The sequence below is a fragment of the Rosa chinensis genome, chromosome 6, assembly GCF_002994745.2.
Source record: "Rosa chinensis cultivar Old Blush chromosome 6, RchiOBHm-V2, whole genome shotgun sequence".
Lineage (NCBI taxonomy): Eukaryota > Viridiplantae > Streptophyta > Magnoliopsida > Rosales > Rosaceae > Rosa > Rosa chinensis.
In genome coordinates this window covers 26,850,173-26,875,797 of record NC_037093.1, presented here as the reverse complement: position 1 = coordinate 26,875,797, position 25,625 = coordinate 26,850,173, and the positions used below count along the sequence as shown (strand labels likewise).

At 38.2% G+C, this 25,625-nt stretch overlaps 2 protein-coding genes and 2 long non-coding RNA genes across 6 annotated transcripts; 1 reads left to right on the top strand and 3 right to left on the bottom strand.

Moving 5' to 3' along the window:
- Positions 1 to 5,091: 5,091 nt before the first annotated feature.
- LOC112173211 lies at positions 5,092 to 8,446 on the top strand. 3 transcript variants are annotated; one of them, XR_002925487.2, is made up of 5 exons: positions 5,092 to 5,469; positions 5,651 to 5,775; positions 5,888 to 5,969; positions 7,365 to 7,448; positions 8,008 to 8,446. It is a non-coding gene; the product is annotated as an uncharacterized LOC112173211 (long non-coding RNA). The 3 variants fall into 3 exon arrangements; XR_002925486.2 differs by having other exon boundaries at positions 5,864 to 5,969; XR_002925485.2 differs by having other exon boundaries at positions 5,869 to 5,969; positions 8,008 to 8,445.
- A 955-nt stretch (positions 8,447 to 9,401) lies between these two features.
- LOC112172714 lies at positions 9,402 to 11,477 on the bottom strand. The gene is made up of 4 exons (XR_002925336.2): positions 11,276 to 11,477; positions 10,849 to 10,911; positions 10,439 to 10,712; positions 9,402 to 9,763 (listed from the first exon to the last, which is right to left on the bottom strand). It is a non-coding gene; the product is annotated as an uncharacterized LOC112172714 (long non-coding RNA).
- Positions 11,478 to 12,677: 1,200 nt separating this feature from the next.
- Positions 12,678 to 13,722, bottom strand: LOC112171146. Its single transcript, XM_024308374.1, has 2 exons — positions 13,432 to 13,722; positions 12,678 to 12,866 (listed from the first exon to the last, which is right to left on the bottom strand). Exons 1-2 carry the CDS (start codon positions 13,720 to 13,722, stop codon positions 12,678 to 12,680), a joined length of 480 nt encoding a protein of 159 aa, XP_024164142.1.
- A 1,916-nt stretch (positions 13,723 to 15,638) lies between these two features.
- On the bottom strand, positions 15,639 to 18,725 carry LOC112173744 (pentatricopeptide repeat-containing protein At5g38730). Its single transcript, XM_024311428.2, has 2 exons — positions 16,172 to 18,725; positions 15,639 to 16,007 (listed from the first exon to the last, which is right to left on the bottom strand). Exon 1 carries the CDS (start codon positions 18,657 to 18,659, stop codon positions 16,839 to 16,841), a length of 1,821 nt encoding a protein of 606 aa, XP_024167196.2. The 5' UTR covers positions 18,660 to 18,725; the 3' UTR covers positions 15,639 to 16,007; positions 16,172 to 16,838.
- Between the last annotated feature and the right edge of the window lie 6,900 nt (positions 18,726 to 25,625).

Sequence of the window (25,625 nt, the reverse complement as noted above, 5' to 3'; positions counted from 1 at the left end):
AATTCAACCCAAATCTCTTCCATAATTCCAATTCCTCAATTTACATATTCCATAATGAAAACGAGGGAAATCCGACGGCCGGATTTCCCATAATTCCACCATAAAACTCCAAACTTCGAAAATTCACTAACAATTCCAAACTCCTCCAAAATTCACCAAACTTCACATAGATGCTCTATGATAATTATAGAATTTAACTAGCTAGAAATTGAAATTAAAAAGCTACCCTAGCCGCCGCTACAGCCACCCACAGTGGCGGCGCCGCCGCCACTGCCACCAACTCCAATGGACACCAAAATTTGACAGCGGCACCTACTCAACACACTGATTCAACTTCTCAACTACAACATTCCCAAATAACAATTAAAAACGGCCGAACTCGATCAATGAACAAAACCCAGAAATCCTCAAGAACCCTAGAATTTCAATTCATCGATTCGGCATCTACACAACAAATCGTGATACAAGGCCATAGGGGAAATGATCAGTGATGAAAACCGAACCTTCGACGGCGAGATGGGGACCGGAGGTGGCCGGAATCGCCGGAAATCGGCAAAAGTACCCAACTGCCACCGCAGCTTCCTCCGCTCCAAATCGAGGTTCTCCGGCCAAATTGTCGTGAAATACCTCCACAGACGTGACAAGGGGAAGAAACCGAGCTTGGGGGTGGCCGGATTGTGTCCTGGGTCGGCCGGAGGAGGAAGAAACCGGAGGAAGAAGCAATCGGGCCGAAGAGGAAGGAATCGGGGGAGAGGAGAGAGAAACAGCCGGGTAAGTTTCCAAAAATGGAAACTTACCACAGTAACTTGGCTATTTATAGAAACTTACCATGAACAGTAACCGTGAACAGTAATTTTGTATTTCGCTTATAACTTTTGCATACGAGCTCCGATTTTAGCGTACCACATATCCACGCGCTCGGTTTAACGTCCTCTACAACTTCCATGAAGAACATTTTCTCAAATTTTGACCCGAACAAAAAGTCAACTTTTAGGGCCACTAAAAGTACTAAACCGAAAGTAAAAGTGAAAGTAAAGGTCGTTTACCGTCCCAATGACTAGTAAACCGGTGAATTTAGGTTCGGGACGTTACATGAAACATATTGAAAGAGGTTATAAAACCATCAAATATATCTTGGATACATGAATACATCATCATCAATCACTTCATTTGCAAAATAACCACCATGGATCATTCTTTACAGATTTTACTATTGACCATGACTATATGGATCATAAAGATATTGACATATATTGAATCTTTAAAAATCTTAGAAGCATGAAGTTTTTCAACTTGAAGAACAACAAAGGTAAGAAAATTAAGCTATTCAATCGTCTAACGTTATACCAACTTCATTGATGTGAAAAAGAATAAATATAATTAATAATTACCATATTGATATGTGCCGGAATAAATTAGCAATTAATTCCACAATAAATCAAACAGTTATAGTGAAAAAAAAAAGGGTGTGGCTATTGCCACCCTATTATTTTCTTAGTTCACCCTACAAACAATTGAATTATTGAAAGACTATATTACCCAAGTGCAAAATGACTAATAAGTATACTAATTTTCTAAAATCCAAATATGTAAGAAAAAATAAATATATATAAGTAATTAATTAAATACACAAATTCTTAATTTCTCATTGGATAATATTAATCTTCATCTTCTCCACACAAATTTGAATTTATTGCTAGTTTTTTGTATTTTTGTTGTCTCCTTATCGTTAATTCGTTATTCAATTCACAAAACTATTACCTTTAACTTCATCAAAATCTTTGCAATATTCTTTATGAACACCGAAAGTAAAAATTTAAAACACGAAGAAAAAAAAATCAATATCTTCTTCATCGATCATAGTTGTAAATTTACTAATCTTTTTACATATATTGAAATAGAGTACATTGAAATTAAAAGAAAAAAATTTAAAAATGGGAGTAAATCAGATTATGATTTTATTAGGAAACTTTAATAAATTTTAATTTTGTGTGAGTATAAATTTAATAGAGATTTTCATTAAAAATATTTATTTTTTAATTGGATATGTCATATAAGGATATTCTTGGAAAGAGAAATGGGTTAAATAAGTAAATTAAATAATTGAAATTAAAATGTAGGGTGTAATGAGTAAGTAGGGTGAACAAAGAAAATAGTATGGTGGCAATAGCCGCACCCAAAAAAAAATTAAATAAAACCTTGTGATACATAGCCGACCTAATTTTTTTTATAAATTTTCTCATTTATTTATTTAATGAGGAGGGGCATAGATGGAAGTTGGATGAAAAAATGAGACAAAAAAATATAAGGAACGTGTATTAATTAAGTAATTGTGGGGGTGTATTTAAAGTTTCTCTTTGAAGAAACTGTCCATTAGATGACAGTGCTTTTACTGTTGGTATCACAATAATATTTCATATTTATGATTTTTTTATAATGTATTAACTATTCTCTTATAGGTTTGAACAAAAATAAATAACGGCGATTATTATTTGTAGAAATAATTAATGCCGATATTTTTTCTTGAGTTTGAAAGTATTGGCGACAATATTGCATAATTAATAGCAAATTAATTCTAATGGTGCCGCAAGAAGAAGGTAATTATGGTGCGAGTAACGAATGAAACAATACGGAGCATATGTCGATTCAGTCATTAAGACTGAAATTCATTCAATTTTACTGTTATTTCTTTCCTAAACCTTATGTTTGTAATTGTACAAATATGACCCTCTAGCATCCCCCATCAACACAACACAAATCAATTTCAATACATCTACAACTTTTCTATTTTCTCTCTAGCCTACTAAATATTTTTATCACTTTCTTTACCTTCCCCACTTTATCTTTCCTGCAATTTACTCTTCAGTCTCTTTAAGTTTTATGCTATTTATATTCCAGAATTTATTTTCTGCTCTCTACGTACTTTATGCATCTTTACTTTCTACAGCATATAACAAAAAAAAAATCACACAAAAAATAAAATAAAAAACAACGTCAGTGAAAACGCAAAAAGTCTTTGCAAAAAATGTAAGAGAATCTAGCGGCTAAGAATGTTCCTTCCTCGGTCCACAATCCCATAAAAAAAAAAGTCAGATCAAGCACAAATATAAGAAAACCTTGTTTGGCAATCGGGCCGCGAGTTGGCATGCTCGTGCACTCCAGAAGGACAATTGGACATTCAAGTCCTTTAGCCTCTCATTTCGGCCGAGACGATTTTGAGGTAAATAATAGGTCCTTTATGAACTCAAGTTATTTGGATAGATGAAAAAATGAGAATAGACTTTTTTTTTTTAGAAAACGAATTTAGTACCTAAATAATGTTGTTCAACAAAATAAGTTTGCGAAGCAAATATACGCAAATCTAAGCAAAAAATAAGATATCAAGTAAATTTGATTCAACAACTTGACGTCAAAAATTAGCAGCCATGAGGCATGAAAACGAAGTCGAGAAAACCTTTAGTTAAGCATCAAATATTAGGCTTGGAAAAGCCTTTATGATAGTGCGAACCATTTGTCAATAAGTATCTCATTGTTTCGTAAATAAACAATCATGGGCGCATTAAAGTTCATCTTTAATGCTCAGGAACATTACCTTATATGAGTAAGGTTGAGTTGGGTATTTAAGAATATTTAGTTAGAAAATTTACTTTTTGAGAGTGAGAGGTCGTGTTAGAAAATATGAAAGTCTCAGTAGAAAAACTCATAATTTTATAATATTCGTGCCAAGTTGAGGATATACATGTCAATATTTGTGTCAAGTTGGCTTTGCAATTAATATAAATTAAAACATATTGTTTTATTATATATTTTTAATTTTTTTATCTATCTGTTACACCTCGTACCTAAATTTGCCGATTTACTAGTCATTTGGACGATAAACGACGATTTTCTTCACTTTTAACTTTATTTGGATACTTAGGGGCTCCAAATAAATTGACTTTTTCCTTCGTTCATCCCTTGAGAAAACTTCCTTTAAGAAAGTTGTAGAGGATGTTAAACCAAGTCTGTTGACACGTGGCATGCTCAAATCGGAGTTCATATGAAGGAGTTATGGTCTAAAAAGAAAAATGTACTTTTCAAGAAACTTACGTACTACAAATAGCCATTTCACCTAGGTAACTTTTTGTTTTCTGAAAATTACCCAAACTCTAATCCCATTTTCTTTATCGGGTGACCCGACATTAAGACTGAACCCGACCGGGAGACCTAACGGGTTCTCCGCCATTCGGCCGGTCTAGATCACCGCATCGGTGTCGTTCAGTGTTCCTCTTCTTCCGCATCTGTTTTCTATCCTCAGCTTCCATCAATTCTCACCCAGAAAAATGAATCGAAGCAATCTTCCTCTCGACAGGCCGCGTGATGTGACTCGGTCGAAAATCTTTTTTCCGGCTACCATTTGCAGTGAGACAAGTTAGGTTTTGTAGCTTATCAATCATATAAATCCCTCCAAACAGTTCGGGACGAATCGAAACACAGTGTGAGAATCGAGCTTGGGAAGATTTCGGACCTGAAAACTTTAATGGTAAATTCTGGCCGTTTGGCTTCAAATATGACTTTGTGGAGTTTATTTTGTTTGTGGGGAGCATGTAGGCTCCATGAATTGTGGATAGTTGTGGATATAGAAGTGTAATTTGGGTTTCTACAAGTTTTTGGATAGTCCATCTTTAGGGAAGATTTTGCTGAATTTTCGATGCAGTTAATCTAAATGTGTGCCCCATAAGGCCACCTTGAATTTCAAGGTGAAATTTAGGGCGAGTCTTGTCATATTCTCTATTTAAAAGAGTTTATCAGCCAAAATAGATTTTTACATAAACACTCCTTATATATTAAAATATTCTGAAAACCAAATTAATTAAAAAGGATAAATAAATAAAAGGGAAATGATGGAAAATGTCACGTTAGAGTGTGAAATGATAAAAAAGTCACATAGTTTCCCTCTTGATAAAAAGGTCCATTATGAATTGTTAGTAATATTAATTTAGTCCTTATTAATAATAGAATGATGTTAAAAAAGGTTAGTTTTTAATTTTTTTGATTCCTATTCTGCCCTTAGAGCCTAATACATGCTTGGAGAAGCTCTGTGAGAGAATCTTAATATCTACTTCCTCGTGATCTTTCTTCTATTTCTTCTCTGTTAATCTCACTGCATTATCTTGTACACTTTTCTCAGGTTGAACCAGAGATCGGAGATAAAATTCCTCAAAGAAAAAAGTCACGGTTCTTTTCTCTTTCGATCTCTCGAGATGTCAAACAATTTTGATCGGTTTCTTTTGCCGTGATCCGCCAAAACACGTCGTCGTCGGCGAGGTTGGAAGGACTAACGTCTCCGGGAACGATGCCTTCGCCGCGATCTGCAACAAGTACGACCGATACGACATCTACAAGTAGAAAGACTCTAACGTCTCCGGTGCCGATGCCTTCGCTCGCCTCTACTCCGCCATCGAGTTTGACATTGAAGCTGCTCTTTAGGTTCGGTCTCTTTCTCAGTCTCTCTCAATTCTCTTTATTTGATCTCTGTTTGGTTTCCGGAAAAGTTCGTGAAGTTGAAACGCGATAATGTCATAGGTGGATGAAATTGAGTAGAATTTTAGTTATTATTTGGTCCTATTTTTCAAATTGAGACTGAAATTTGAGTAATCTTAATCTGCAGAAAGCGGAGCTTGCTTCAAAAGAAAAAAGTATGGCATCTGCAGGTGCTCTGACTGCCAAGATTCCCGGACCAAGGCTCCATTGCTTGAAGAGGTTCCCAAGTTGCAGAGATTGGCTGTAAAGAAGGTTGGCCTCCACTGTTTGAATCAATTCTATTTCCGTGCTTCTTCGTAATTGTGCATTTCATAAAATTGTTTGATAAATTGATGTTTAGTGCAGTCCTCTATATATATGCTAGAACTTGTTTAGCGCTGGAAGGTGATTTTGGATGGGTATTGATTGGACAAAAGATGATTGCTTTTGAAGAGAATTCTTGGCAGGTAAATGAATATACATATGCCTATTGATTTCTCCACTTGTATGCATCACATATCTACATCCTGCTAATTAGCTCATGAATGGTGTGGCCTTCAATTTTTGATGGTCTCCATAGGAAATGGAATTTGTGAAATAACCTACCATGTTTTGTGTTCTAGTTATTAAGGTTGCTGATTAAGAATGTGAATAACTCATCCTATATGGGTAAAATTGTTTGAACTTTGAGTAGTCTACATATTGGTGGATATTAAGAATGTAAGAGACAAACTGTGGCTTCCAGTTTATCTATTTTCTTGTTCATGTATTATCAATTAGCCATTGTTCATGTATTATCAAGGAGTTCGATTTGAGGTGCGGACCTACTTGGCATTGCATCGTCGTTCGCAATTTCGGTAACTCCTTCAATTTTTAGTTTCATATTCTGACCTGCTTTTTTTTTTTTTTTTTTTTTATTTCTATCGAGGTGTTTTGGTCAAGATTTAGTATGTGATAGAATTGAGTGATGGTGAACAAATCTAATGGATAGTGTTGTGCTTTAAGTAGCAATTTTGATGAGAATGGATAGAGCTGTTTAAGAAGGAATAGATCTAAGCTTTGTTTGGAAATTTACAGTTTTTTAAGTTGACAAGTAGAATGGTCTAATGGATAATTCTACTTGGTTTTTCAAGCTTGATGAGTCTGAAAGTTGAAGATAATTAAATCGTCAGGTCTTTTGACTGGTTCGGGTATGGATTCGAGTGAGTTTAGATGAATTCGATTTACATTTTCAATTTCTGTTCTTGTTTCTGTTTGGATGGCCTGGAATTAAAGCAAGGAAATTTTGGCGGTGGTTGTAGTCTGCTGGTTTAGTGGTGAAGAAGTTAGCTTTAGTTATTGGTTTTGACTTGCATTTTTGACAAGCGAGAGTTGAGTTTCAAGTATCTTTAAAATTTTGGTTATTGTAGTTGTAGCTGATTGTTTATGCTGGCTTTGATGGAGAATGAGAATAACTCTTGCTCGTGTACTCTTTATAAAGCCTGACTTGTTACTGCTTGATGAAGCCACAGTATGTTGGTCATATCCTTTGGGATTTTCATTAGAATTCTTTAATGTTTGGCATGTGTATTTCATTTATAGAGGCAAGATGAACTATTAAGATTACTGAGAATTTATGAAGGATCTGGTTTTAGCATAATGAAATAACATCACAGCATTAAGTACCTGGCATGTTTCATGTTTTTTTTTTTTGAAAACTTGTATGTTTCAATGTTTCATGTATTGACGATGTGCTGTGCACACACGGATGTATGGCTACTGCTTTGCAATTGAGATTTGTTGAATTGTACCTAATATTTGATACTTACAATTTAAATGTTGTGGTGTTTTTATTCAAAAACTGATCTTGTTGATGCTTACAGTTTACATGGTTGGTCAAGGATCGGCTCAGGTGCCAAGGGAAAATGGATTTTTCCTAAAAGGTCAAGGATTGGCTCACTTGTGAGGTGGGGATTCTTGATGTTGCTTTTATTTTCTTTGAATTTATTATTTATGTATCCAGAAACATGAGTGATGTTTGGATAAAGGGCGCATGGGCAAGACGATTCCATATGTGGCTCGAGGGGAAATACTTTTATGAGGAAAACCACTCTTTTTTGGAATTTTGCATCAAAGATTGATGCCTTTCAGGTTTTGATCTGGGTTTATGTTTGTTAATGCTGCCTTACACTCCATTAGTTCCTACCTGTTATCCTAGTATACCCATATGTGTTTCTTCCTGTGAGAGTGAATCTTCTAGACCATAAATGCAATGAAGCCATATATCTTTCCTTTTAAATTTTCTGGAAATTCATCTAGTATGCAGCCCAAATAATAATTTTGTATTAAAACCCACGTATGCAGTGCTAGATACACAACCTTCTGTAGTTGGAACCTGGAAACTAATACTAGGGTGACTATAAGGGAATTGAGGGCTAACTGTGTGAATAGTATGATTTGCTACTAGTAGAAAATGATGTTCAGTTAGGTCTGGGTTACACTGAAATGCTCGTCATTCTTTTGCAGATGGTATATGTCAGAAATTGCTGGAGCTGAAACCAAGAATACCATGGAATTTTTTGTATAAATTGTATGATGCACAAGTTGTTCTTTATCATTCAGGAGTACAACAGGATGTTGAAGCCAAGCCATGTGTCCCAATAGTTTATTAATAGATAAAATGTCGTTTTTCTTTACTGACTATAGAGCTCAATTTTGCATCTGGGTTTCTGTTTACTTTTCTCTACTTATCGTGCTTGCTTTTCATGGCAGATGTATTCTCCACAGAGAAATGCTTGCTCGCACAGCTAGTCTTTCTTATTTAATTATTTTATGATAGTTATGCGACTATCAAAATACATGACTTTGACCTTGGATCATGCTCATTTGATCAGTTTGTAATAGAAATACCAGCTGATGTATTTGTTTTTGATAGTATACCAAACAACTCTCATCGCAACTTGGCTAGTGACATGATTAGTGACTTTATTGATGACTTGAGGTTAACAATAACTTGGCCAGTAACATAGCCAGTGACATGGCCAGAAACTTGGCCAAGAATTGACAGTCACATGACTAGGAATTAACAGTGACATGGTCAGAGACGTGTATAACAATAACCAGTAACTTGGCCAGCTAGTGATCTGGCAATTGAAGTCACAGGCCAAGTCAATGACAACGTCAGTGACTTGACTATTAACTTGTGACTTGGCTACTGACAGTTACTTGGTTAGTGACATGGTCAGTTACTTGGTTAGTGACATGTGATTAACAGTGACTTGACTATTAACTTGTGATTTGGCTACTGACAGTTACTTGGTTAGTGACATGGTCAGTTACTTGGTTAGTGACATGGTCAGTTACTTAGTTAGTGACATGTGATTAACAGTGACTTGACTATTAACTTGTGACTTGGCTACTGATAGTTACTTGGTTAGTGACATAGTCAGTTACTTGGTTAGTGACATGTGATTAACAGTGACTTGGCTACTGACAGTTACTTGGTTAGTGACATGGTCAGTTACTTGGTTAGTGACATGTGATTAACAGTGACTTGGCTACTGACAGTTACTTGGTTAGTGACATGATCAGTTACTTGGTTAGTGACATGTGATTAACAGTGACTTGGCTACTGACAGTTACTTGGTTAGTGACATGGTCAGTTACTTGGTTAGTAACATGTGATTAACAGTGACTTGGCTACTGACAGTTACTTGGTTAGTGACATGGTTAGTTACTTGGTTAGTGACATGGTTAATTACTTAGTTAGTGACATGTAATTAACAGTAATACTGAGTTACATGTCACTTACCATGTCATTGACCATGTCACTGTCAATCTCTAACCAAATCATTGTCAATTCCTGACCAAGTCACTGGTCATGTCACTGTCAATCCTTATTGTATTAATTACAAAGCATATGTTCTAATGGCTGCATTGCATTCATTATACGTCAAAACAAAAAACTGTACAACCACCAACATTATCCACGAAGGATAATGGTACACAATAGTACATAGTCAACAAGTAGGAACCTTATAGATTCAAATATATAGTTACACAATTCAGCCACTATTCATACATTAAAGGAGAAACTTGCTCTATAAAGGGTTAAATGAAGTACATCACGTACTCATTTCTTTGCCAGCAGCTTCTTTGGAATCTTTTCTATAGGGTAGATTTAAGCACAAAAAATATGGCAGCACGCTCTCGCAAAGTACCCCAACATTTTAATTAACCCACCATGTTGCAATTTCGATTTCAACATTTCTGGGCTAAGAACCTGCCACAATAAGTCAATCAAGGTCCAAAGTGGGTTAACAAGGCTTATCGAAGATTTTAAGTAATACCAATATAAGTAGTATAAGCATAGTAGAAGAAATGGTGGTAGAATGGTCAATAACTTAGCCTGTGACTTGGTCAGTAACTTGGTCAGGGATTGACAGTGACTTTGTCGGTGACTTGAGGTTAATCACTTAGCGAACTTCATAAACTCACTTCTCAGTAACACACCCAAATACAAATTTACAAATTAAACTAATCAAAACGCCAACAAACAAGCCAACACTAATTGTAGTTAGCATGCTTCATGCAACTAAACAAGAGAACCACATACTTAATAGATCTAACTGAAATGATTATTTTTATATTAGTGCAAACTAATCAAACATATAAACTGGTAAAAGTTATCAAGAGTCTTGCATGCCTTACAACTAGAGCAGGTAGCACATAAAAATTAGAAATTTCCCCTTCATGCATAAACATGTCTTAATCAAAAGCAGAATATGGATCTATATAGGTCACTATTACATACGTACCAATGCGCTAGCTACAAAGTACAAACCATTGGATTTGGTAACTTTTTTTTACTATAAATGACTTGTATTTTGTGAAGGCATCAATTATCTGGTTCAAGAGATACCAGTCAGAGACAAAAGATATCAATGGTGAAACATACCCAGTATCGTTCAAGCATGTTGAGAGAACATTGCAGCTGCACCATCAATTATCCTTGATTCCAAACAACTTGAAAGTTCAAGACAACCTAGAGGCATCAAGTCATTCAATAATCTGCTACCAACAATAAGAAACTCCCACACACCAACATCACGTGAATTGAACCATTACGATCAGGAAAATGTCAGTAACACTGCTAAGGTTATGGAGCAAACTGTGCTTCTTGCTCCAATGCAAAAATAGCTCTGTATCAACATTACTTTCACCACATAAAACTGCATCCAACGCAAATATTGCAACACTTCAAATACACAATACCAAATTCTCAGGCATTCTCAATCTAATCAAACTAAACCAGTGCCCTATAACTGATTTTGCTCAATAATAGCAACACGGATAGAGATCAATTACCTGACCAATGCAGCCAAGAACCTCTTCTCTTTTCAATCAAGACAAGAACTTGCTTCAACTCCTCTACACAGCAAACCGAATCAACAATCATAAATGCCAAAAATCAATTTTACCACAACCAATACAAACAAGCTGCCCAAACAAGTTCAACAATAAATCAAAAACATCAAAATCAGGTCCAGACTGAACCAAAAGCAATCTCCGGATCAGAGAATCCTCCAATCATCGAAAAAAAAACCCTAATTTCTTCATCTCAAAGCTGAAAAAAGATTCCGAAAAGCCAAAAAACTCCTCATGCAATTGATTCCTCAAACTCTAAAAAAAAAACGCAACCTCCATCAAATTCACGCTTCCACAAAAAACAAAAATCCAAAGACCGAAGAAACCAGGAGTAGAGCTCGAAAATCTTAAGAAAACAAGACCGGACCTGAGGAACTCCGAAGCAAGTCCCTGAAATCGGTGCCGCCGCTACCAGACCTTGATCATGGTGGATCTAGGCTCAAGCACGTCCCAAACGCGTGCGGTGCAGTCGCAGGAGTAGACGCACTAGGCGTGCTCCTTGAAGGTGCGGGCGGAGGCGGGGCACAGAGAGAGAGATTGGTAAGGGTCGAGAAGGCTTCAGATGGCATTGGATAACGTGAGGGCGAGAGAGGTGGCAGTGGCATCTTTAGTAATTACGCTTAATTTTAGTGGCAGGTTATTAAGAGATGACCTTAATTATCATGGGGACATTTGTGTTACCTGAATTATAATAAAGCACTTTAAAATGACTTTTTTTATCATTAGCCCATAAATAAATTTCAAATAATAGAAAAAAAAAAAAGAAAAAAAAAAGACATGCATAACCACTCACTTTCTTCAATTGACTACACACTCCCACACTCATCAGGTGTGTAGAAATTTCTTGTATTTATTATTAAGGGACAGTTTCATAAATGACCACTCAACTATAACTTATTCGACACTTTGGTCACTCAATTTTCAAATATATCACAAATGATCACTCAAATATTATTCAGTCAATCACTTTAGTCACCAAATGTGCATTTTGTCTCACTTTAATCACTTCTCCCAATACATTTCAATTCATACTTCTCAATTTTTCACAATTGGTTGGACAAAAATTTATTTGATATTGTGGCAAATGGATTTTTTTAATGAAAAAATAAATAGAGTCAATAATAGAGTTAAAAGTTGAGTGACCAAAGTGATATATTTAAAAAGTGAGTGACCAAAATATCGAACAGGTAAAAATTGAGTGACCATTTGTGATATTCTCCCTATTATTAAAACTAACCATAGTTACTTGAGGATATACGTATCAATATTTAAGAGTGGTGGTGGTAAGTTAGCAAGTTTGGGAACAAATTTGCTGCCCACCCTACCTTTTTATTGAATGACATCCGTCATCTTTCTTGATCATGGTTAAAACAATTACATTGAATAAATTTATGGAAATAACACATTTGAATTGGGTTAGCGTCCTTTTTTTTCTTTTTCTTTTTTGCGGGCAACTGAAGACTAATTCATTAATCGAAATCATGACGACCGTACTCGATCAAGCATGAAGGGCACAAACACCCCTCATAGTACAATGCAAGCTCATTAGATAAGCTAAAAACCAAAAAGAAATCCAAAAAACTAAAGTTCCAAAAAAGAAAACCAACTAGCCAAAAACCAAAAAACATAAAGACTATGAAACTAAGAAACCCTACGCCTTCTAGCATGAGACACTTCCTCGATCACTTTGACGCCTAAGACCCTTCTTGTGTACGTCGCCATCATCAAGCAAGACACATTGCACCCTAGCTAACGTAGGATTTCAACTCCTACCCGGACTGGGAGACGGGCTCCAAAGAGACAGGTCCAACATGCATCCCATGCACACCAACAACTCCTCCGCTAGGGGACCCCGCCTCCATGGATTCAGAACTGCCATTGGTAGACACCGACGGCGATTTCTTGACTTTGTTTCGCAAACCCCAAGGCCTACCCTTCTTCTTGTAGACCTTGGGAGCCTAAGTCACCTTCACCTCAACTAGACCCTCAAAGGAAAACTCCAGACCAAGGTTTTCTAGCTGCAAGTTTCTCGAAACAAGAGCCAAATAGTGTTTGGCGCGCTTACCATCTTCAAGAAGGTCCTCCTCTCTTGGACGACGCACCCCTACCATCGGTGCTTGAGCAGAGGTACCTTCAGTTCTAGAAGACGTCACCACTTCCGGGAGCGATCAGATCTGCATAGACCTCTTCTTCAACAGGTTAGGAACCCTGAAGGCAGAAAGAATTGAAGAAAAAACAGAAGGCTGGATGTTTGCCCTAAAAACAAGGGCTGGAATGAGTGGTCCCGCCGCCGGCTGTGAACCCCCTCCACCACCATGTCAGTCTCGGATTTAGCCTCTCTAGGACAGCGTTGGCCGCCAGGATTCAGCATAGCACAAGAATGGTAGCACCCTAGGAGCTTTTCATACCTGAATCGAAGGGTTAAAACATCAGCAGGAGAAACCCTAACCCTACGATCAAGGCAAACCAGATCGTTGATGGAAAGAACAAGCCGGACACGAGCCTCTCTCCCCTTCGTATCACCTGTCGGTCCACCTCTAGAACCTCTCCAATAGTCCCACCAACCAATCGGATAGTATGTTCCGTCAATAAGCCCAGAGGAATGCCCTGCAGCGTAACCCAGATCCAAACAAAATCCAACTTCACGGCAGAGATGTCCGAGAAGCCGTCATAATCATTCAGGAGAATCATGGCTCCCTGAAAACCCCAAGGACCACTCTTCTTCACACGAGCAATATCCCTTTCATGAGTGAACGTAAACAGAAAACGTTCACCCGGTGGTTGGACCTCCACGGTCCCCGACAACCTCCACATCGATCTCACAGCACTTCAGAATGAATCCAACACCACCACCCTACAAGTATTTAGCCACCCCACTAGATAGAAAAATTGGGCCAAAACTTCCTTCCCCTAAACCTAAGATTCCCTAGGTCCAGCGGTTCTTCTCCTTCTCTGAACGACAGTTTAGTCACTAGCTTGGCAGTCATGAATGCGATAGCAGCAGCCATGAAATGGACGCCGCACAACTTGAAAAAACTCAAACCCTAACCCTAGCAGAACGAGAGGGAGAGGGGGAGCAAAAGTCGCGGTATAACTTTGTTTTCTTTTTGTTTGGGTTAGCGTTCTTTGTTGTGCTGTGCCTTTGTTTTGGAGCAAAATCACAGTGATTAAGATTGGTTTAAATCTTATTTAAGAATCACATAACTCAATTTGAACCAAATTTGCAGCCTCTTGTTTTGAACGTCAACCAAATGGTCTCTTAAGATTGGATTACAGCTTTAAGAAGAGTTTATGCCCATTTGAGTTTTTCTGGGTATGTAGTTGGATTTTGCCGGGTTCTGAAGTTGAAAAGAAACCAGCAATAGAGTTTTTGCTGGGCTAGTATCGGTGGAGAAGGAGGAGTATTTCTTTTATTTAATAACTATCTTTTATTATAAAATTTATTATTCTTTATTTCATTTATACCTAATTAGGGTTAGTTATGAAAGTACGTGGCGATTTTTCATGCTGTGGGCATCAGCAAATTTGTTCCCCGCAAGTTTAATCCCTCCACGGTCTCCACTGCTCCACAGTCCACACTACCACATTTGGGAATCACCCCTTTAAGTCTTAACGTGTGAATTAGCTCTTCTTGTTGCCTTTTTGGGGAACGTCTTGAGAGGGAAGAGAAGAATTTCGGGGCAAAAATTCACAATCTTTTGACAATCCACCCGATAAAAAATGCTCTGCTTTTTGCCTTTCTGGGCAACGTCTTGAGAGGGAGAAGAGAAGAATTTCGGGACAAAATTCATAATCTTTTACAATTCACCCGATAGAAAATGCTTCTCGAAGGTACAAGCATAGCAGGAATTTTCCTAGTACTTCAATTGTTATTTTCATTGAATTTCCTACATGATCTAGGTCTATCTTGGACACTAATTAATTAAAGCTTTTCTATTTTATTGTTTTGATCAGTTGATGATTTTGGGACCTCATAACACGTAACATGGTTATCACTATGAAAATGAAATTTTACTCTACTTTTTTTTAAGATGATATTCATTTAAATAAACTGCAATTATGAATTGACCACAACATGATCTGATCTGAATTATCAAGTATCGTTAATTCACCGCCTTTACCCCGACTCAATATATAGGAGATCTCACCTTCACCCATTAAGGATACAAATGTCCCTTAGAGCCGACAGTCGAGAGCAGAGGTTGTAGAAACTCTTTGAATTTTTAGAAAATAAAAAAGAAATTCTAATAATTTTTCTTTGAATAGTTTAATATGTATTATTTATCTATTATTCGACGAAGATGTTCTCGAGAGAATGTGTTATTTACATAAATATTTTTGATTTATGGGAGATTTTAGCAAAAGTGTAAAACACAGTTGAAATTAAGTGTTGGTGTCATTCAGGGATAGTTTAGAGACTATAACTGAGTTTGTTTTTCTACTTTTCACTAGCAGAAAAGGAGCAGAGAAGGCCAGAAGGGTGAAGAAGTGGGTTATGTGGTTGTGAACATGGTCATGGTTATGGTTCCACTTCTTCAGATTATGATATTTTTTCACCAGCAGATGAACCGGAGGCCTTTTAGGCTTTATCATGAAGACAAGTTTTGGAGTGATAAGAATATTGTTTTGGACTTAAAGATTGTTGAAATTTGCTCTGTAACTGTATATGATGAACAAAAGGCTGTGACATACAATCCAAATGCGCTTGAGAAAATAAAGTAATGAAATTGTTCCATCAAGTAATTTTCTTATGTTTTATCCTGTCAAGAAAAAACATCAATTAGCTATAACCTATCAAAGACAGTAAACATATCAATGAACCGCTGCAATATGTATGATTGGATCCCTTGAGATTTACATGCCAAATTAGAATCTCTTGTCTATTCATTGCAAGATGATGGATTCTGGAAAAATCAAGATTTCACTTGTCCCCTTCTAATGACCCATTCCCTGCGCCTCCATGCATGGTGAACTGCAATTCAATGGCTTCCTGGTAGGAATTTATGATGCACCTCTCCAAAGAGTACCAAAGCGTTTTGCTCTTACAGTGTTAACAACCCATCCTCAGCAAACCATGGCTGCGTGGTACTCTAAGTTGGCTATTCCAAAAGATAAACAGGCATTACAAAACCATGCCACCAAGAATCCAAGACGACTGTAGGAAGCACTTGACATTTTCTCTTAAGATATCAATAAACACTGCAATATGTATGTGATTCATCTCTTGAGATTCACATATGCCAAAAGAAAAGCACTCATTTACCTGTCATTCACAGTTGCAAGATGGTGAATTCTGAAACTGCTTGGTCGATCAACATTTCAGCATCCTCCAATGTCCAAACCATCACCAATTGATTCGTCTGCTTTCTAAATGATTTTGTAGAAAACATATTCTGCGTACTTCTGTGTTCAGACCAAGCTGAAGCTGATGCACTATCAAATGCAATTGCCACACTCATGGTAAGAAGCCATCTCCAATGAATCCAACCAGAGACCAAAGCTGCTGGGTAACTTAGACAACCATCCTTAGCAGGCCATGGCTGCGTGGTGCTCTTGGAAGTTGGTTTGGGTTCCATTATAAACTGTGAGCAAATCAGCACCTCCTTGAAGTTGGCTATTCCAAAAGATAAACAGGCATTACAAGATTGTGACCTGATTGCAATTCCTCCCTTACCATAAGCTTTCTTGGTTCTTATCAACATGAGTCTAGATAATTAAGAGGAGATAAAAAGCCACACTTGATACCAAAATGACTGCTGCGAGCAATTAACATCGTCTCTCAACTTATCCACAATTGCATATAACTTCAAGTTCCCAGTTCATAACAGTCTCCAACACATTTCAAGACATGGATTCACAAGAAGTTTGTGTCGCAAAACCTTATGGCATGGCAAGATTGAGCCTCCCATCTCACTGTCTCCAAAGTTGATTTATGTTTGCTGCATTTCTGTAATCAAAACAGTTTTTGACATCAGGCCTCTCTCGACCATATGATCCCAAAATAGACGTAAGATGTCATTTTCACTGGCATATGATGCATTGAAAGACCTGTAGATCTTGCATGTTACCATCAACCTCCTCTTGAACATTTCATCTAACATCCCTGAAACTACACTTGACTTTCCCGCTTTCAAGTAAGCATATGCTAGACTAGTAAACACCACACTGTCTGCTAATATACCCTTCTCTTGCATAAGACTGTAAACCTTTTCAGCATAATCTAGCCTTTCCCGTTTACATAACCTCTGTATTAAAGCCCTGTACAGAGAGACATCAACAACAATACCTTTTCTAACAAACTCATCTGGTAATCTTATAACTGCTTCTTCATTGCCTTGGTTGCAGTAAGCATCTATAATCCATGTATATGTGCAATAACTTGGGCAAAACCCCGCATCAAGCATGCTAAATAAAAGATCTTTAGCACCGTCCATTTCCGGTACCATACAAAATCCATGAATGAGTGCTTTATATGTAAATTCATCCAGCTTCAACCCAGATGCCAGCATCCTGTTCTTCACTTTCACTGCAGACATCATATCTCCGATTTTGCAATAAGCATTAATCAGGGTGTTACATGTGACATTGTCAGGCTCAACATTCTTTTCACTCATCTCATTCAAAAGCTTATTCGCATCCCTCATCCGGCCTTCTTGACACAACTTGCGGAGAATAGAATTATAAGTAACAACTCCAGGATACAACCCCTTAGACTTCATAACCTCGCACAATCTTAAAGCTTCTTCCAGGTCATTCACTCTACAATACCCATCAATCAATGTAGCGTAAGTTATATGATTAGGAACACAACCTTTGATATCGCCGAAAAGTTTTACAGCTTCTGTCATCCTTCCTTCTCTACAAAATCCATACATAAGAGAATTGTATGTCACCATGTCAGGACTAACTCCTGCCATTTCCATTCTATTTTGAACAGACAAAGCTTCATAGTGCATACTTCTTTTGGAATACAATGATATCAAAGTATTATAGGTGAAAAGATCAGGAAACACACACCTCAACTCCATCTCACTCACCAATCCTTCCGCCTTTTCTATATCCCCAGACTTGCAACAAGCATGAATCAACACATTGTATGTATGAATATTCGGAACAACCCCAGTCCGAATCATCTTCTCATAAACTTTCCAAACCATACTAATCAACCTATCTTTAACCAAACAATTCAACAACACAGTACAAGCATGCAAATGGGGCTTAAACCCATGTACCCTCATATGCTCCAAAACCTGAATCGCGTCCTGGGTCATCTTAGAATTAGCATAAGTTATCACAAGCCAGCTCAAAACATGGGAATTCACATCCGGGTCATCTTGGGTCGGAATCAAAGCATTCAAAACAGTTGGGGATGACAAGAAATCCCTAAAAGCAATCTTCTCAAGCAATTGGTGTGCAGTTTTGAAGTGTCCGTGCTTAGTGAGAATGTGAACCATGGTCCAAGAGCACTGCAAGGAGTGCTTGTAATTGGGTACTGACTCCACCCATTTGAAGAAAGACAAGGAAAGTGAAGGGCTGTAGCCAAAGAGTGAGAGTTGCAGGAGTACCTGGTGAATGGTGGAAGAGGTGAGACAAGACCCAAGCTTTGGTTTCAAGAGGTGGTTCCAATGACCCTTTACTACAATTGCAAACAGACCTTGAATGAGTTGGGTCTCACCACTCAGTGGAACTGAAGCAGCCATGTGAGGGTTTTTGAAAAGGTCTATGTGCTTACATTCATCTCTCCCCTCCATCCAATTCACCCAAGAAGAGCAGATTGGCAATTCAATCACAAATTAAAGAGGGTTTGGAACAAATTTTCAAAAAGCCACAAGGCCCAGAAACTGAAACCTAGAGGGTTCTCAAATTCAAGGCCCAAAAGCTAAGGCCTATACCCTATTCAGAACCCGATCCAATCCAAACTGCAATGCTTCTCTACTCAAAGTTGTTTTTTTTTTTTTTTTTTTGAGAAAAGGGCGGTGCGGCAGCCCTCAAGCCTTGATAGCCTTAATTAAAGAAACTGTCGAATACAAGGGGGGGACATTGAGCCTAAACCCCTGATTACAATAAGTAGAACCTCCTGAAATACTATCCTGATTTTCTACTAAATGCTTGTACTCAACAAAGCACCAACTAGCAAAGAGCGCACAACTGGCGACTCTAATTGCTTTAACTGTAGTAACGCATCGGTGACACAACGGAAAGATAACTTGGTCTGCAACCCGACTGCAGCAAAGCATAACTACCATATGCACAGCTTTCCCATTATGATGCCACCGGACACTACATCCAGTGACACTTAAATTCCCTCTATTACTAAGAGGCAGCGACCATTTGCAAGTGCAAGGAACTCGCCGCCTACCTAGAGCAGAGTAGGCACACAAGGTGTAAAGACTGGCACACAGGCCACTGCCTCCTACCGGAACACGGTTGGAGGTTATTACCGACAAAGCAACAACTGAAAGAAGAACAAACAAACAAGCATAAAATAAAAAACAGCAGCAAAGCCAAACTGCCGAAGCCCGGCCCATCCACCATCTCTCCCATAGGCCCAAAGCAGACGCCCACCAAGCAAGCATCGATCTGCCAACGCCGGCACCATACCGCCCCCAAGTAGCACGACGCCGCCGCGCAGCAACCCTGCACCGCCGCATCACCACGACACTGTGCAGCCCCTTCTTCAACCCGATTGGTGCCCTAAACCAGATCCAGAACCGACCAGATCGAGATCTCAGCGACCATCCCCCAGCCCCCAGTTGCCGCAGAGCCTCCACGATTCGCCGCCGGCCATCCGTGTCCTAGAGCCACTCCAACTGCCCCAGAAACAAGTTGTTTAACTAAAGCAAAGATAGATATTAGTTTAATTAGCTAAGTAATTCAGATATCATTTTCCATATTTAGCATATCATTCTAGTAAACAATGGTCAATTCTTTGCCCTAAAAACATATTAGTTGGACTTGGGAGATGGGCAATCTAACCAAATATCATTCTAAATGAAATTGACTCGTGTGTACATCGATTTGTTCTCTGTTTGACAGAACCCGCCCCAGATTTCACCCCGAAATCTTAGGTGGCCCTGCGGGGCCCACCTTAGAAGAAATTCTGCCAAAAATTTGGCGGAACTTCCCCTAAAATGGACTACCCAAAACCTGTAGAAAGCATATTTACACTTCTAAATCATCCATCCTTATTCTCCTGGAGCCACCCTGCTCCCCAAATCAACATCAACCAAATTCACAACACACAAGTCTCAACTTAACAACATTAATTCCTCAGGTAATCAGAGCAATTCTAATAGAAAGGTAAATAAGGATAACCTAATTCAAAGACAAACGCGGAAGCCATGCTGTTGACTATGTCTCGACTCCATGTACGCCCGACCTCAACTAATTTCACCTGCACACTAGGCATTTGAAACCGAAGGGCCCAGGGGAAAGTATATATAAAAACGTTAGCGTGAGTGGACAAAAATAAACAATTTCAAACAAAAGGTGATAGGAGCATAATTATGCGATATTAATAACGTTAACCTCTATACTTTCTTTGTTAGTTAGTGTATTTTCTTGTTATTTACGTTGTTTATTTGTTTTATAGGTATTTTGAGCAAAGAAGGAGAAAAGAAGTAAAAGAGGGATTGAAAGGCAAAATCGGCAAATCTACCTGTGCAGATCAATCAATTTCGACAGATCACTGAGACCAGCTCACAATGATCCAGAGGATGATCTTTATATTGATGGAAAGCTTCGGATGTCTAGTTTTCAGATCTTTTTACGGCTCGTCAATATCATTTTTCTAGAAGAAGTTATGGCCGATTTAGTACAAGAGGGTCAAGCTGCGCGTGAATCTGAGGTTGAACGGGAATCTATGTTTTGAAGCCCAAATCACACCGAAAAGCCCGAGGACGAGTTTGTGCATCATATTCTGACTTAATTGGCATGATGTGAATGGTTGGAATAAGTCATCAAGTTCAAGAGCCAATAGGAAAACTCCACCTAAGCACGTGAACCCTAATTCTTTTAGGTTTGGGATTTCCTACACAATAGAAAGATGAAGGCCCCCCCCCCGCCCTCTCTCTCCTGCAACTTCTTATTTTTCTCTTTAGCTTGTTTTTGTTTTTCTTCTATGTTAAACTAACTCTTTTGTTAGGGGTTGTTGAAGCCCCAACTCATGATTGTAAACTTGTTATGACTTTCAATTAGTTTTGTTTATCTATTGGATGAGAACCTAATTTCTATCTTCACATTAATGATTCCTTTGCATGTTTTCTTTGGTGCGCAACTTAGATTGCATGTTTAGAATTCTATTGCTAAGAATGATCATTGCCTCTGCCTTGTTTCGAGGGTTCCGTTGAGAGTTCTAGATTAGTAAATCGTCTATAAGGCGAGTGATTAGGTTCCTAGATTAATTGAGACGCGTCGTACTCATGATGTCTTGTGATGTCTCGTTTTTCTTAATCTTAATGATTTCTATGTGTTAAATCTAGAGTTGCGTCAACCTAGGTTGCATTTTAGAAAATAGGTTAGGTGTAGAGCGTCTCTCACCTAGCATACAAGTAAGGAAGAACAATAGGTTAATTCAGGTGTTGGGTTAACTTGAGCATCTTCATCCATAGACAAATGAAATTAGGTTGAACATGATTAGTTTACTTGATTGATTGGTGGTGGATGCAATTCCTCTAACTTGTTTTATCTTTGATTTTCAAAACCCTGAATCAAGTCTTTTTATTTTCGGAGTCGTTTAGTGTTGCGTTTTTATTTAATTAGTTCGTTAACCAAAACACCTTCAAAAATTATCAAACTTTGTCAGTAGTTAGTTTATCATGTCCAGAGTCTGTCTGTAAATTTTCGTGACATTTAGAATAGTTTAGAGTCGTCTGCCAGTCAGATATTTATAATTAGACAGTTTAGGTTTATTTTGTTTTGAGTTTTTAGATTAGTGATTAGACCACAATCTCTTGCGCGAACGATCCCTACTTACCTATACTATTTTCGACATTCTTGTAGGGTTAAATTATAGACATTTTTGTGCATCTATTTAGGTGTATAGAAATAGCCTATCAAAAGGGATTTTATACTTTCCCACATTTATTTCTTTAAAAAATTCCCGATGCATGCAATGATTAACGAAAATAAAACAAGAGGAGTTCCACTCATGAAAACAGACTAGCCCCGCTAGTCACATACGATTTAAAAGAAAAAGTTGGAACTCTGATACTCAAGGAAAAATAAGATCAGCCCCGCTGGCTACAGTGAAAATTGGACTAGACCCCGCTAGCCCAGCAATAATACAATGAGTAGGGGAAGATGATAGCCATACAAGTGAGCCTCCCAGGCTCGGGTGATAGCCTCCCAGGCTAAAGTACTCCCATTACTCCCGTAATATACCCTTACGCCACTAAGTGTAGCGATAGGATACTGGGCTTCAGAATTACTGTCACAGAGACAGTAACCAGCGCCACAAAGGCGGAGGGCTTCGGTGATCCCATCACCTCGCCACAAAGGCGGAAAATCAATGCTAGCAATGATAAGTCACCCAAAGTATGGCAAAAGAAACCCGAAAACCAAGTAAATCCATAAGTACATAAAGCTTCCCCATCTCTTGTAAAAGAGTTTCCCATGACGTGTCCCACACGCAAAGATCATCTCAAATTCAAAGTAAATAGGAGATAAAATAATAATAAAACATAATCTCCATAAATCGAAACAAAACCAATTCCAAGATCATCATCAAGGCATTCCCAATGCCAAAACCGAGAGTCGATAAATAAATAAATAATATAACTCCATCGAAATCCCATTTCAAAAATCCTTTAAAAATCTCAAATCGAAATGAAATATAATTAGAGAATAATTCCGGAAGTCACCTCGGAAATAAGATAATTCACCATTAAGATTATAACTCAAAAGCAATTTCGGAAACGAATCAATAATGAAAGTATTTATATGAGATAATACGAAATCAATTTATAATCTCATACTCGAAAGGTAAATTGATGAATAAATAGAGCATACTTTAAGAAATAATGCATGCATCAAATACTTAAAAACAAAAGTCCACTCACAGTACTATTCCGACGGTCACGCATTCGAGTTCCGTCATCGAGCAATAGCTCGGTACGTCGTCCTGTACACAATTATATTCCGTGAATAATTCTTCAACAATTTAATATGATTCCTAAACTCAATTCCTCATAAATTATATCTCCCATTCTCCTCGGATTCAGCCCAAATTATACCACTAATACCAATTCGTTAATTTAAAGGTTCTAAGGAAGAACCGGGAGATATCTGACGGTCGGATTCTTGTAATTCGATAATCGAAACCCTAAACTTCAAAAATTCATAATTAATTCCAAGTTTCTCCAAAAATTACCAAACTTCACATACAAACTCTACACAATTTATAGGATTTAATGGGTTAAAAACCGGTATCAAAGCACTGCCCTACACGCCTCAACGCGCCACCCACAGTGGCGGCGCGTGGCGCTCACGCGCCGGTGGCCACCACCTCCAATGGTCACCAAATTTTGACAACAACACCTACTCAACACACTGATCATTTTTCTCAACTACAACATATCCCAATTTTACCTCGAAGAGCTCCAATTTAGCCGTTGAACACAAGCCCAGTAAACCCAAGAACCCTAGAATCGGGTTCTCCTTGATTCTCATTCTACACTGCAAATCGTGGCTCAAGGCTAGGGGCAAAACAATCCTTGGCAAAAACCGCACCTTCGACAATGGTTTGGTGGCCGGAAACGGCCGAAATCGCCGGAAATCGTCAAAACTCCCAAACTGCTACAGTGAACTTCACGGCTCAATTCCGAGCTCCACCGGCCGAGCCACCGCAAAACACCACCACAGGCGTGACAAGGATGAGGAGGTGAGCTTGCCGGTGCCCAGATTCAGTCGTGGGTTGGCCGAAGGAGGAAGAAATCGGAGGAAGAAGCAATCGGGTCGAAAAGGGGAAAGGATCGGGGGAGAGGAGAGAGAAAAGCCCGGTAGGTTTCCAAAAATGGAAACTTACCACAGTAACTTGGCTATTTATAGAAACTTACCACATGAACAGTAACTTTAGTATTTCGCTTATAACTTTCGCATACGGACTCCGATTTTTACATACCACATATCCACGCGCTCGGTTTAACGTCCTCTACAACTTACATGAAGGAAGTTTTCTCAAATTTTGACCCGAACAAAAAGTCAATTTTTAGGGCCACTAAAAGTACTTAAACAACCGTAAAAGTGAAAGTAACGGTCGTTTACCGTCCAAATAACTAGTAAACTGCTAATTTAAGATACGGGACGTTACATTGTTAGTTTTTTTTTTTCTTACCATTAGTTCAAGCTACTAGATAGGCTCATATTTCTTCAGTTATGGCTCGAAGCTTGTTTCACCACTTGAAATGATAACAATAAATAACGAACACTTTGAATATGCATGCAACTAAAGTAATCAACTATATAACATGTGATTGCGAAAAATAGGCAAATAAAAAACTATTTAATTATGCAAAAAAAATTTGACATTTTGTTGAAGTAAAATGACAAATGGAATTGGTCTACTCATTTCATTTCATAACCCCTTTATATAGGGAGAGAATTACAATGGAAAGAACAATTACAATGATGACATTAACTACTGATTGGTTCGTAATCCATGCTGATTGATGTTAATCGGTAATTGCTTGATTCCCTCTCTGTCAATCACTTTGACGAAGGCACACAATATGTTTTTCCTTTAACACTCCCCCTTGTGCCAAGTTAAAGATGAAATGGTGCATGAGTTGTTGCCTCACTAAAAACCTTGCCAAGTAACAATAAAAACCCTGTGGGACAAAAATACACCTTGGTCGAAGGAAAAGAGCACAACGCACCTTTTACATTTGAGTATGACATGTGTGTGTTAGACTCCCCCTGACGTCTACACCTCCCCCTGATACTTACATTAATCTAGGGAGCTTGGAAAGTCTTCGCATTCCTATATTTTTCACATGTTTCTCAAATGTGTCCTCAGGCAATGATTTGGTGAACAAATCTGCCACATTCTCCTCAGACCTTACTTGATTCATTTGAATATTGAGGAGAGTCTATTGTTGCTGATTGTAGGACAACTTTGGCGATATGTGTTTTGTGTTATCACCCTTAATATAACCTAGCTTCATCTGTTCGATGCAAGCTGCATTGTGTTCGTAAATGCAAGTAGGCTCTTCGCATTCCTATGCTTTTCACATGTTTCTCAAATGTGTCCTCAGGCAATGATTTGGTGAACAAATCTGCCACATTCTCCTCAGATCTTACTTGATTCATTTGAATATTGAGGAGAGTCTGTTGTTGCTGATTGTAGGACAACTTTGGCGATATGTGTTTTGTGTTATCACCCTTAATATAACCTAGCTTCATCTGTTCGATGCAAGCTGCATTGTGTTCGTAAATGCAAGTAGGCTCTTCAGTGGTAGAACTCAAACCACTAGTCCCTCGAATATGTGCAATGATAGTTCTTAACCATACACACTCAATAACCGCCTCATGTTGAACAATGATCTCTGAGTGGTTCGAGGAGGTAGCCACAAAGGTTTGCTTGGTTGATCTCCAAGATATCGTCGTGTTCCCATTGGTAAATACATAACCAGTTTGGGAATGATCTTTATGTGGGTCAGAGAGATACCCAACATCAGCAAAACCAACCAAAACATCATTTGGTGTTTCGGTGCAGTGAG

Bases quoted from the DNA above. Each gene is read 5' to 3' on its own strand.
- LOC112171146 (XM_024308374.1), bottom strand. From the start codon at position 13,722: ATGTGGAGGTTGTCGGGGACCGTGGAGGTCCAACCACCGGGTGAACGT. The intron at 12,867-13,431 runs GTGATACGAAGG...AAGGTGACTTAG, and splicing joins TTCTAGAGGTGGACCGACAG to GCTCCCAAGGTCTACAAGAA.
- LOC112173744 (XM_024311428.2), bottom strand. From the start codon at position 18,659: ATGGAGGGGAGAGATGAATGTAAGCACATAGACCTTTTCAAAAACCCT.